General features: G+C 41.7%; 1 protein-coding gene across 4 annotated transcripts in view; it reads left to right on the top strand.

Moving 5' to 3' along the window:
- vps13b (vacuolar protein sorting 13 homolog B) overlaps nucleotides 1-14,089 on the top strand; it is a 392,967-nt gene that overhangs the window by 84,404 nt on the left and 294,474 nt on the right. For all 4 annotated transcript variants that reach the window (XM_042490601.2, XM_042490600.2, XM_042490605.2 and 1 more), the window contains exons 18-19: nucleotides 5,845-5,979; nucleotides 6,739-6,918. In XM_042490601.2, the coding sequence (XP_042346535.2) occupies nucleotides 5,845-5,979; nucleotides 6,739-6,918 (315 nt within the window). The remainder of the gene's footprint in view (nucleotides 1-5,844; nucleotides 5,980-6,738; nucleotides 6,919-14,089) is intronic.

Raw genomic sequence — 14,089 nt, 5'->3', positions numbered from 1 at the left:
TTTGCCGACTGCCAAAGCTGCTCTCGTCTCGGCTTTAACTGCAGGACAAACCACTGCTGGTTCACCTTGTCTGTTTTGCTGTCCCACTCTCTCTGCATGTGTCTGTATTTTTGCTGTGTGTCAGTACTGGGCAAGGTGCCAGCAGACCTCCTGCTCCTACTTACTGCTTCTACTTCAGCCCTTCCTGACTTAGGAGAGACAGTTATTGTTTCTGCATCAGCACTTAATGGCTCAGCTGGCTGCTTTCGGTCTACACAACTTGTCTACCTCTTTTTCTGTCAGCCCCCTAGCTGCTGTGGGCCCATTGCCAGACCCAGAGCTTTTAGAACTTTAGGTTCTCTTTCCTCCTCTGTCCGTCTTTGTCTGACTACTTGCCCATTAAGGTTTGGCGATATTGTACATCCTCTTGTCAGCTGATCGTCATCACATATAAAACTGATCCCTAATGCATAAATACGTGCCAGGGAACGGCTTTCGGAAAAGAAGGGGAACTCTTACTTACGGCTCTAATGTGACTGCATGGGATGAAGGTGTAATAACTTGAATCAAAACACAGCTTTAATAGCGGTTTTAGTACATGCTTTCCTTCCTTCTCTTTCCGAATCTGCTTTTTGTGGTCTTGTTGTATGAATCAACCAATTCCAGATATTGTTAGACATCAGGCCTCACATCCAGTAATAGAGACAGTTTCAGATTCTGTATCAGATTTTAATGGCTCCTCTGGATGCTTTCTAAAGTTAAAGAACATGCATTATAAACGTTTCACACAGAGAGCAGGGCCTTCCCCTTCTTCATCTTATAACATTTCAGTGTTCCCATGTGAATGTCTTGGCTTATTCTCTACAAGAATGTTTCTATAGCTTTAGAAATGAAAATTCCTTACTATTTCTTAGATATTAAAACAATTGTTTTGTGAATGTGCTTCTTGTTTGAAGATGTAGCTTGCCTGGTCTAGTGTTATGGGCAGACAACTTTCCCATACCATTCCTCAAAGCAGTGAGAGCAGGACATGTTGGAATGTGTAAAACATGGCAAGTCTGCAGATGTCCTACACACACACACACACACACACACACACACACACACAGACATACTGAGACATACATGTGTACGCCAACAATTGAGGTATGCAGAAAGAAAAAAAACAGCGTTCACATCCTACACTGCCCCATCCGTGTGTGTGTTCCTTTTATTAATCTATTCCTTCTTTCTCTTTCTTTTTGTCCCTTAGTATTTCTTTACTGACTTTACATCCCTCCTTCCCTTCGTATTTTCCACACTTGGCGTTCAGGATGGCAAATCCAGCTGCCCACGGTTGCCCTCACAGTGTTTGATGGAGTGCTGTAGCCTCTGGCCCCTAGCTGTGTGTTTATATACTTCTTGCACCTGCCCTTGCTTGAAGAGTAACCGCACCACACACATTCATTCACTCAGTCATTCACTTCGTTACACACAGAAACACACACACAAGCGCACGCACGCACGCACGCACGCACACACACACACACACACACACACACACACACACACACACAGAAACACACACACAAGCACACGTGCGCACACACACACACACACACACACACACACACACACACACACACTGGCTGTAATACACACACTAATGCATCTTACATACATAAACCAAACTGAATACCACTGTTAAGTCGACAAACTACCAACCCTTGTGGTTTTCCTCTTCCTGTGTACCCCACTTTTTTATAGTCCAACAGCTGGACAAAACATTGACCAAGCCCCCCCACGCAACAACCACCACCCCAGCAGGTGCACCGTGCCCTTTAGGACATCTACGTGGGCAACATGGGATAGTGATACCCATAGTTCCATTTATCAAAGAGCCAATAGAGTAGAAGGAATGGCCCCTGTTGTTTTCCAGATTGGTCTGTACTTTTTACATCTCCATCTTTTCCAGAAGAGTGAGGACTCAGGGGAGCAGTCAGTCTGTGTGGAGGCATACTCATCACTGTTGCAGTCATTTTTCCTTCAGTCCTGTTCTGAAAAAGGCCAAATGGTCACTGGATCTGGATATCCATTCTCTACAATGTTCTGTTCTTTCAGGGTAAATAGGTCATGTGTTTTTAGGTTCACTGAGACACACTCAATAATATAGCCAAATGTCTGGTGCAATGCTTTTATGGCAAATGTATGTTAGCTATATTGTTTCCAGGAAGGGCAGCCTAGCTTTATGTAGTGCCTATGTCATTCTCTATCTTTCCCTCTGGTACTGGATCACATCAAATAACCCAAGGGGGTCTGTGTGAATGTGTGTATCTGTATGTGCAATGTATGTGCACAAGCTTGCACACACATTCTTCTCTAAAAATGGTCATTATGGTAACTCAGCTCTATTCACACGTGTCCTCTTAAAAAACCTATTTAGTAAAAAGATGTGAGATGATGTCTGAATTTTAAAAAATGGATTAAAAAACCCAACATTGGCTTGTTTTTTGAGTTTATTGCAAATTGCTAGTTTGCAAAACTGACACGCTCCTCGCAATGAAAAAGTGGGAATGAGAGAAGAACATCCTTGTGGTTTGACCCTGAATTCATGTGGTGTCAAAATAATCAGATAAATAAGTTTGCAACTGTTACATTTCATAAGAATGCCCCCTTAAATCTGAACACCTGAAAAATCAGCTTAAATTTTTGTAGTCAATGTCATAAATATAGAAACATGGTAAATGAAAGCAAATGGTCAGTGGATAGTAATATACTTTTCATTAATTCACATAATGCATGTAAATGTTTTTTTTCTTTTGTACTCTAACTGTTATTAATGTTTAAATGCTCTGACAAAAATACAGCACATCTTTGTAATGTCTGTGTTGTTTCCACATTATGACCTAAAGCTCTTGAACACACTAGAATCTGAAGAAAGACTTACCAACTCGGAAACGGGAAACATCAGGGGAGCGTGTGAATGCAGCATTAATTCTTTAAAGATGTACAGAACCTGCTAATAATTTTGACAACAGTGTATTGCCTGTTACTTAAAAAATACATTGATATTTATGCACGGAACAGACAGTATAATTCCAGCTTCTTTGGCTTCTGGGATGAAATAATTCACTTGCACCAGATCTACACTTCAGAGAACATCTGTCCAGTAGACAGAGGAAGCTGCTAAAGAAGCAGGTAACTAAAGCCACAGAGGGACACACAGCACTGCTCTGTTTGACCTGCAGATATATTAAGTGGCAGGCAGGGAGACAGAGGGAGGGTTATTAACATCCCCATCTTCCATCTGGGCTGATAGAGGGCCTCTCAGACAGCAGGTGAAGAGGTTGCTGGGTAATTTGTCTGAGAGAGGGAGAGGAGGGAAGTCAGTGGTTAGGGATTTTTGCAATTGCCAGTAGTTCTCTTGCTCAAATGTGCTGTGTGCATATGTGTCTACTTGAATCCTGTCTGTAACCACACTGCCTGCTGTTTTACATTAAAACTACCTTTGAACCGTTAGTTGATTGGGATTAACAACCAAAAACAAAAATACCAACTGCTAATTTTGGTGTAAAATAACCTACTCAAGTTGTCTTTGTTTGTTCAGAGTCTAGATTTTGGATTACTTAAAAAAATTGAACAGTGATTTGAGAAAGTGGGAAAAGAGTTTATTCAACAGGTTGAAGAGTTAAACACTAAGAAATGTAAGACAAAAAGTCAGAGATCAGGTTGATTTGGATGAAAAAAAAAAGCTTTTAGATGTCTGGACCAGCTTTTTTTCTGGTAGCTTTAGGAACTGTTGCCAAATAATGACCTGCTTTCATAGCCTCTCTGGTAGCACCACTCATCTGTGCCTTATTAATACAAAACCTTCTCACTCACCGGTAGGCAATAAATCCCTGGGATTCAATCCATCTGCTTCATATGTTCTTGATCAGTTTTGATATATTTTTTGTTTATATTTAACTATTGAGTTTCTCTTTGCCGTTCGTTCAGCCTCTTTGACCTGTTGATCTGCGAGTCACTGGACCAGCCCCACTGAGTTGTAAACTCAGTCAGAATGTGCTGTGGACACTTGTAGGAAATGAAGCACTATCACTGTAAGAGGGGATTATTCTGTGAAGTAAAGCCTTATTGGAACAGGTGATGTAAGAATTTAATGCGACTCCCTCGGACAGTTCCAGTTAACTGGAAGAATGTAGCATGTGATGGATGGATCCTCCTCTCCTCTCTCAACAGGCGGTTTGGCACAGAACTCCCTAAACTCTACAGTATCTTTTAGCCATCCAGCTATTTCTCCCTCCTCCTCTTGTTATGTGTTTGAAATAGCCTCTCACCATAGAAATAACATTGACATATCATAATGGCAAGTGTGTAATCCCCCCCACTCCTTCCCACAGTGCAAACAGTTTCATTTTGGAAAGATGGCAGACAGAAGGTTCTTCCACACTATGCTGCCATTAAGAGAAATAATCATAGAGTGAAGAGCACTTGAGGCTCCTGTGATGTAATGCTGGTGTTAGGTGAGTTGGAGTTGACACTAAGCTGGATACCAGTGTGACTGTATTGGATATTGTTTTGGAAAGATATATCCTTTATATTGGCCTATTACTCATACTCCTAATAGTGCCTGATATTTAACTTCAAATGTTCAAGTCATTCAACTCAGTAAATTTACTGGGAAACTGTAAAACATTTAGGACAAGCACTTGATAATTTAAAGGTTTTTTATCTCCTTTAATATACTTTTAAGTACTTTTTAATAACAAAATGGCTGTAATGTTGGCGCTGTTCTGTGGTGGATCAAAATTGCATCAGTATACTATAAATGTTTTTTTCACAGGAAGCTTTCTAAATCCAGATGAATAAAAATACAAATATATTTTACCCCAGGTTGTACATTTCCAGACTCTGTCAGCTTGCACTCACAGATAAGTACACACATAAAAATCAAACATTAAATAATGATTGTAAAAAATATTAGGGACTGGCATAGGTTATAGAAAAACTAATGGTGGTGTCACCAGTTTGATTCGGAGTGTTTATGGAGAAATCTTAATTTTTGAAACGGTCCACCTTTCATTCCTGCAGTCTCCTCCCACTAAAATAGTGTAGGTATCCAACAGGCTAGTAGGGAGTTAAGGTGCCAAAATCCCAAATCTGAAGTTAGTACACGAATACAGTTTATCCTTATGGATTGTATTGATGCTTAATTGACAAGAACACTGCTGACATATAACACCTTTTTTGTTTCTAGGTTTATGTCTTTATGCAGACACATTTTTTTTTTTAATATGTCATATTTCTAAAATGGATTTTGGTGTTTTCCACCAGGAGCACGATGGAAAATAATGTTAAAATAAATCAAATTGCAGTCTTGCGAATATTGACCCTACAAGATCCCCAGTTTTTGAAAAATCTGAAAATGTTAAAACTCATATTGCTTTGACATGTGAAAGGGTGTCTGTATTTTCAAAATCTTTCAGTGGGCATAAGACGTTAGGTGCTGATGATATTATAATATAATATATTAGATTATAGCTTTGGGGGACTGTTCACATATGTTTTAACGAGTGTTTATTTGGCATACTATAATATAAATGTGTTTTTGTTTGACATATTTATCATGATATGGAGACACATCAACAGTTAACCTTGGAAACAGAAGGCACTGCTCGTATCCCTGCCAGAGCCCAGATAAATGCTGGTGTTGGTGATATCTGTGTTTAAGAGCACCTGGTTTCTCAGAACTTTGGGAGAGAAAGAGAGGGAAAAAAAGGGATCAAGACCAATTAAAGGCCAATCAAGTGTTTAACGAAGCCACGGCAGCGGTGTTTAAACCTGCCGGACTGCACTTCATTTTCACTTTGTTTTCTTTTTTATTAGGTGTGAAGTCTCCGGGCCCGTCACCGACTCTCGAGGGCTCGGTCCAAAACCTGGAGCTGAAGTTCTGCAGCCGTGCGACGGTGAAATGCGCCTCGGGAACCGTGGGAGCTGTAAAAGTGTGCGCCAGGACCCCAGGTGTGTGCAGCTGTGCCCTGTTAAAACTTTACTGCCTGTGTAGGAGGGAGAGAGTGAGGCCGACTATACTCTTCTTTTACTTTCTTTAACTTATACTCTTTACACACTTCACTGTGTCTCTCTCCCTCTCCTTCTCCTGCTCAATCTTTATCTTGATTTCTTTCCAGCTGTGTGATTCAGTTGCTGTTTTTCTCCAGGGGCGCTGTCATTGGGCTGTGGCCATGTCTTTGATGGCAAGGATGTTATTGGAGCTAGTGTCATAGCACAGAGTTCACCAGGTCAAACTGCACACATGATGTCAGGCAGATTATAAAATCTATTGCAGCTGTCAATATAGAAATGCAAAGAAAAACGCATGTGCAGTTAATTTTCTGATATCAAAATTCATAGCTACATGAGATACTTACTATGATAAAGACATAAGAAGTAATTGTTTTTGTTAACACCCAGCATACTGTACGTGTCCATCATATTATTGCTGGTCAGTTTGACACTGAAACAGAGCTTATGCATACACTTGTACAGTTAGAAAATTGCCGATTCAGACAAGGTTAATCAGTAATCTCTATAATTCAGTTTCACCAATTAATTTTCTTCATTTCAACTTTGAAAATTTCTCAAATCACAAAGTGATTCAGATGGAAGGGAAAGAAAAAGACTCTTACTTTTATATTTTTTGTATCCTCTTGGACACATTTTTAGAGATTTAATTTGTGATTTATTTGTGCTATAATAAATAGCCTTTACTCTGTCTCTTAGGTTCGGGAGAGGGGGTTAAGGAGAAGCTGGTTCCTCTGATTCAGGGCCCATCTGACACCAAAGAACTCCACATGAGCCGCTGGCTGAATGAGATTCGCAAGCCTGAATCTTTGCTGGCTCCTGATCTGCTGGCATTTTCCATCCAGGTCCCTCAGCAAGGAGATGATTGCAGGAACTCAGGTAGAACTCAACTCCTCTCCTCTCCTCTCCTCTCCTCTCCTCTCCTCTCCTCTCCTCTACTCTACTCTACTCTACTCTTTCTACTCTTTTCCCTCTCTCCACTGCATCTATCAGTGTACATTTGCTCTGTGGTAAAATGTCTTACTCAGCCTGTTTTTTTTTTTAAATCACCATCTCATATTGATATATCAGTTCTGTAGCTCATTTTCCGGTCGTGGTTGTGGTGTTTGGATTCATGACAGGCACTGGTAGTCCATATTCCATCTCAATTATTGGTGATCTAATGCAAGAGTCTTGGTTTGTTTAGGTCGTCATATTTTCCTTCCTCCCATAATGTCACGCAATGCCCCCTTTCAGTTATTTGTTTAGTAAAGCCGATAAGTGTTTTCCACTCCAGTCTCCTTGAGGCAGGGTTGGCAGCTCGGCATCTCTCTACAGGCAGCAGGAGTTCTCTAAACAGCAGTTAGTCTCTGTCAGCGCAGGGCCGAGCTGGCTAACAACAGCTAACCACTCGAGGATTGCTGATGAAGGCTGCGCTGATGTCAGGTTGCACTTTTTGATTGCATCTGTAGACCATGGATTATGTTTCTGGTGTCAGTGGGAGAGTGTGTGGGTGTATGCATGTGTGTTTAGAGTTGGGTGGGGGGGGTTATTCAGTAGCTCTTCTAAAAGAATGCAATACAGATTCCAAAGCTAAAGTGCTGTAGTGCTTGATTTAGTAAGTTGGAAGTTACATGGCCACAGCTTGGTGCGTCTCATGTATCTATAGCAGTAGCCAGGTATGTCCTCATCCACACAGTATGGTCTCTAGTACTCTTTCTAGCAAAAATTGCTCCTGAAGTGCTTTCTTCTGTGAATAAGGCCATGAGCATCAGTATATTATCACTAACCTTCCTCCCCACCTGCAACTGCAACTACTTCTCCTATCAGGCAGCCATACTAGGTTCCCACGCTAGATTGATATCTTTAGAAGGACATGTACATGATAGTCTCCCCTATGTCATGGCCTTCAATTGCTCCCAAGACTCTAAAAGCCCACAAAAGGTGAGTCTCTCAAAGTACACTCTGGGCTGTTATCCCGAAACCCCAGTCCTGCCCCACAGCAGATACAGGAGAAGCCACGGGTAACTGTGTAAAACAATACACCTCCAGTATTTGTTTTCAGATTTGTCTTCAGAGTCACAACCGTACATCACTTTTAATACAAGGGATGCAAAGATTCATCGTGTGGCCTTGACTTACGTAAACCCCCAAACTTGAATCATATCAGACCCGTGGGCCTTAAACATGTCAGCGCTGAGGTGGAGATAGAGCTGGCCTCAGGTGGTTTCAGCCTGTGAGGAAAAGATACAGCTGTAGCTTAGAGCGAGGCGAAGTAAGAAGATAAGTACGGTTTAGAGACAGTGGATTTGGGAGGTCACCCCTAAGCAGGAATCCTGCTCCATCGCTGTTTGAATGTCACCCAGTCAATCACTGTCCCATTGCTAGTGAACAGAAAGCCAAGACACTGCTATAAATTGAATATGTAATGCAGGGGAAAAGCTTACATTTCATAGGCAACTCACGGTTTGATAAATGTGAGGACAGCTTTTGAATAAATTTCCTGCAAGTTGCAATGACATAAGAGCAGATTTTAAAAGCAACGTTGTATTTCTGACAGGGGGTTGTTCCACCCTTTACAGCCTCACAGACATAGATAGATATTTTTAGGAACTCTGGTAAATTCTATTTAGTGCACAGCCTCAGACTATTACTTTGATTTAGGGAGCATATTATTTCAGCGAAGCAATGGCTCATAAAGACAGTACATATTTTTGAATATTAAAACCTGATCTGAACACAAACCAGAAGACCAAAAGGAAGCAAAAAGAGGGGGAGAGAGAAAGAAGATGAAGGTGAAAGGGAGGCGGGGGGGCTGACTCCCAGAAGCACTGGATATATCTCCAGCAGATGTGGAGCAGTGGAGGCCTGCACTCCTTCTCATCACTGCCTCAATACTCTCCTCTTTTTTTCCACTCCTCTGTGTTTAATGTTTTTTGTGCCTTGCTTGCTTTCTTTCTCACTCAGTCTGCATCTCTCTTTTGTCTCTTATTCTTTTGGGTTTTTTTTAATCTCACATCTAGTATACTCATGCTTTCTCCCTGGTGGAGGTGGTGCGTACAAAGAAACAAACCTTAAAGAACGATTTCATCATTAACATTTTTGTATTTTCATTGTGTTTTTTAACATGAAGCACTGCAGAACAGCTGACATGAATACTCACAGTATTTCTGCCAGAAATATTTCTTTTATCTGCAATATACCCGTCATTTCAGTCATAGACGGACACAGCAGCATGGCTTGACACTAACAATTTCACCAGAATGGAACATTTCTCTCTCTCTCTCTCGCTCTCTGCATGTATGTGTGTGTTGTGTCAAGCATGCTGTTGAAGGAAAAGCTGGCAAAGTCAGTATGTGTGTGTACAAGCATTTTTTTTTGGTGTCTACTTTTGGGTCTGTGTTTTGTATGGTGGTCAGACTCACATCAAAGCTTTTGGTCACTCCACATGTCCCATGTCCCTGCTGTCATCCAGAGGGTGACTGGGAGCCTGTTAGAGCAGTGTTAATGGAATGATGGATGCAACGCCTCATTCAGCCAGAGATGAAAGGTGGAGTAGCACCACTCCAAATGGGCTGCACCCTTTGCTCCCATAGCACCGACTCAGAGGCTCAACGTTTTGTGATCATGACATTTCTGAATTGTTGGAGCACTTGGCCTTGGCATCAAACACATTTTATTCGTCCCATGTGGCTCTGTTGATTCCATTTAGCAAATTCTTAAAGCGTGATCATTATACATCGAGCGTAGGACTGGGGAAGGGGAGTAAGAGAAAGGCTAACTTCTTACACCATAGACATACTGAAAACATTAAGATATAATGAGCCACAATCAACTTTTATATTCTATTCTTCATTTGATTAGTTGCTTCTGGTTTTTGTAGGGATGCAACCCAAAGCACAGCAGTGCAGCAGGATCTGTCCGCCCAATTCTCAAAGCATAATATTTATTTAAGGAAGGGGGAGCATGTTGGTAATCAACATCGAGCCACCAACGTGTCGTCACTGAAGTGTTAGAATACAGAAACTCACACGCCATGGCGCTTTCACATACATATGCCTTATTTTCATGTTTTGGTGTGTGTGATTGACTGCAGTTGGTTACAGGTCGAGAGAAGCCTTGCCTTCAGTGTTTCCCCACCGGTCATGTATGTGTGATCTCTGTGTTGTCTCATGGCTTAGAGGATATGACAGGCTCTGGAAATTGCCAGCACTTTCCTTATGGATCCTTTAATTCATCCCAGAAGCCATTTCCTCCATGTCTTACATTTTCCCTTTTTTAGAGCCCAGAAAGGCCCAAATTTTGAGGTCAATTCTGATACATTTGCTCTGATATACAGCTAAATTCTATACTCACAGCCAATCACGCAAGTCTCCCCTCAAACCGACAGAGCTCTTGTCTTGACAGTTTCTATGAAACAGTTGTCCGCCTGAAATATTTTTAGAACAAACCTCAGAGCACAATGGGGAATGTCCATTTTCACTGCACTGAAGTAGTGTTAGTTTATAGATAACTGAATGCGCGGTTGGCCACCTAAATGGCAGATTCGACACGTTTTAATTTTCTCTCTATCTCTCTTGTTCTTTCATACACAGTTAATTCACCAAATAGATAAGTTACTTTCAAATACAGCCAGTGACATCTGTTTTCTGTCTAATTGTTTACCAGTGAATTCGAAATTCCAATTTACTTAGAAAATGAAGAGATTGGGTTGGGTGGCTTGGGGTGGCGGTTGGAGGGAGTCCCTATACACTTGTAGAACTCCTGCAGATCCAGACGAATGTGTTTTCATTTAACAGAGTTGAGGTTGGAACATTCTAATAAATTAAACACAATTAAAGGCGTGGGTTTTAACACAGAAGAACTAAGCAGCTTTGCTTTAAAGTGTCCTCTTTTATAGATCCAAAGGCGTATAGTAGTTTCATATCTTGCCGTTAACCCTTTGCGTTACAACATGACAGTCCCAGATGATTTCTCCTAATCGAGCAGTCGTTCCAGATAGAGCCAGCTATGATAAGATTTTTTGGCAGTGGAAGAGTACCGCCATAGCCAAGAATTCTCCTGTTTTTCTATTTAATTTTCTCTCCTTTTACAGGAACTAAACATGACTCATGCATGTGATCTGCTATGACCCAGTGAATGATGAGAAATCAATTATTAAATAACACGAAAAACAAAGTGAGGGATGGAGCAAAAAATAACTGAAGAAACTTAGGCAGCTGTGAGGGGAGTCAGACTGGTGCAGCTCAGGGAGTGAGCTCGTTGCTTTTAAGTCACAGCAGGCAACAATCCAGGCTGGCAGGATGGATCAGAAGGGCACAGGTTAGCCTTCCACATGGGCCAAGCTGAGAGCCAGGGACATGTCATTCTTCACTAGCACACACTGGGACTGATGCCTATATTCCTTGACTGGTATTAAATCTATAAATTATTTGTGAATTTAATCAGAGTAGAGCTTTGCATTAAAGATCACTAGGACCAGAAATCCTTGGCCGTGTCATTCAGAATGACCTGCAATGCTACACTGAGTGTAAATTATCACTACTACTCAAAAGACAGCTTGATCATTTTGATCCCGGACAGTGGCTGGCTGACAGACTCTCCTCCTTGGCTTGGTCTTGGGCCTGTCACTGCTGATGGATGGGAAAGACTAAGGGGGCCCTGGACGGGGCCTGTGTGAGGGAGTCGGGGCCAGAGGGCGTGTGAGGAGCTGGGGTTTATGCTGAACCTCAGGGCGAGCGGCAGCCTGCAGGTGTTCCCCCCAGCCCTCCACCACCCTGACTTGCACCAGAGGAGGAGGGACCAACGGGTCGGGTGGGCTTTATGATCATAGAGAAGACAAAAAAAGTGAGAGAGAGTGAGGGATAGCATGTGTTTTCCCCAGGCACGCCAGCAGCTGCGAGACAATGATTTATGCTTTTCTCAGAACTCTGGGATCTCAAAATGTTACATTTAATCAAGCACACTGAGAGCAGAGCAAATGTTAAAGATGTTCCCTATAAAGCCCTGCAGTTTTGATCTCTTTACCATACCATGGGAGCTGTGGGAATAGGGGAACAAAGTGATCTTTAATCTTAATTTAAACATATTGGAGGGAATTATGAAAGCTACATGGAATTAATCCTTGGAGAATTCCCCGGGCGTGGTAATACTAAACATATTTAGTTCCCTAATAGATATTAAAGCTGTTTTCTCCTCAATAACTGTTCATATTAGACAGATGTAAGGAAGAAAATGTTTTAGAGTTTGAGGGTTTATGCAGAAATAAGTTGACTCTTCAACACTGAACTACATTGTTTACACTGTAACATAAATAATCTACAGTTTTTAGAGAAAGATAAAATATGTATCCATGGGTAGTTATTGTCAATACTTCAGATAGTAAAAAAACATTTACTTGAGTTACTACATATATACATTATTTCTATCTATTTAGCTATTCATCTTTTGATCTGTTTATCTATTTTTGTATCAGTGTAGATATTCAAGCATCTTGACTTGTTTATATGGTGACACAACCGTACAGTTCTGTGTGTGTCCTTTGAGACCTGTCCACAGCAGTCAGAAACAGGTGGGATCTTACAGTACTCTGAGCCTTCAGATCCAAAGACTAATGAGAGCAGGTGGGAATGAAGCGGCACCTGACTTTGATCTGACCATTTCACACAAACACACACACACATACATGCACGTGTGCAAGCGTACATACACTTAGAAGCGCTTGCCACACATGCGCTCTTTGCCTCCTCTCTGAAACCGTAGCCCTTGAACGTGTTGCCCTGACACCATAGATGGGGTGTGAATTTTGGGATCTCCCTTGGTAGCCTCCTCCATTACAATCTTTCAAAGGCCTGCCGTACTTTCATATGTCCATCTATCATGCTCTTTTTCCCTCCTTTGCATGTGTTCACTCACTCCATTGAGTGTTAAATCAACAGTCTGGCTTTGTCTCAGGCAGCGGCTTGATGGCTTTAAGCTGCTGGCCTGAACGCACTCCGGCTAATAGACCTACAGAAGACAAAACGGTTCTAAAAATGCATTTATTTTACATCCTTGTGAGAAAACAGAAAATGTCTCTTCAGATAGTGACGCGATCTAGTTTGTACTTTTTGGGTACGGACCAATATTTCATTTTGAAATTATTTTTTACAATTGAGAGACAAATACTTATTAATGAGTATGACTGGAATACAGATTAAAATGGGTCCACACCCAATCTTAGATTGAATTCAGGTGCATGAAAGTATACCATAAGAGGTCGTTTCATTTGTTTATTTGTTTAAGCACCTCATAACTTCCTTACCAATCTGTTTAATCTTCAAGGCAGTTGCTCTCATCATGTCTCGTCAGTCAGTGTGTGTGAAGCGGAGCAGGTAATGTGGAGATTAGACCCAAGGGAACCCACTCAGAGCCGGCTATTGAGGTCAATCATGGCCCATTACTGGAGCTGTTCATCTGTGAAGTGTTGGGCTACTTAGGCCACTCTCACAGTGCTTAAAGCCTGGCTTGGAGTGTAAGGCTGAGGGGCAGGGGCAGAGATTGGGTACAAGGGGATAAGGACTCAGGCTAGAGAAGGGGTTGGCTTGGAGTGTGACTGGAGCTAAAGCCGCTGTTCAGGCTAGCCTCCACCCTTATATGATATCACAGCTCCCATGCCGCCATTTGGCATTGGTCATTTCACATCTTTCATGAGAATAATTCTGTTTATCTCAGTTGCATATTCAAAGACAGAGGTTGGGGTTTGTGCTTTGGCTGGGGAAGAGATGAAAGCAAATGATGCTTTAATGATCCCTGTGGGGAAGTTTGTCATAGCAACAGTAAAGTAACAGAATACACCAAACAGAAAATGGACTATAAATAGCAAATCGGGAAGTCAGGGAGTGTAAATATAATTTAGAGCATATTATCAGGTGGGGGTAATAAAGCATGGATGCTCAGTTGTTCTCCCTCTAGGATAGGGCTGAAGACGCAGGAAGCCAGGACTAACTCACTTAGGGGAACACAGTGGTCAAACTACAGGCTTTTCTGGTGTTAGCTGTCAGTGTAAGGCGTCATGGTTCTGTGGAAGTGA

The sequence above is a fragment of the Plectropomus leopardus genome, chromosome 11 (assembly GCF_026936395.1).
Source record: "Plectropomus leopardus strain MGB_pleo_1.0 chromosome 11, ASM2693639v1, whole genome shotgun sequence".
Classification (NCBI taxonomy): Eukaryota; Metazoa; Chordata; class Actinopteri; order Perciformes; family Serranidae; genus Plectropomus; species Plectropomus leopardus.
Note: the sequence above shows the minus strand (reverse complement) of the source record. Positions and strands in the feature narration are given on the sequence as shown.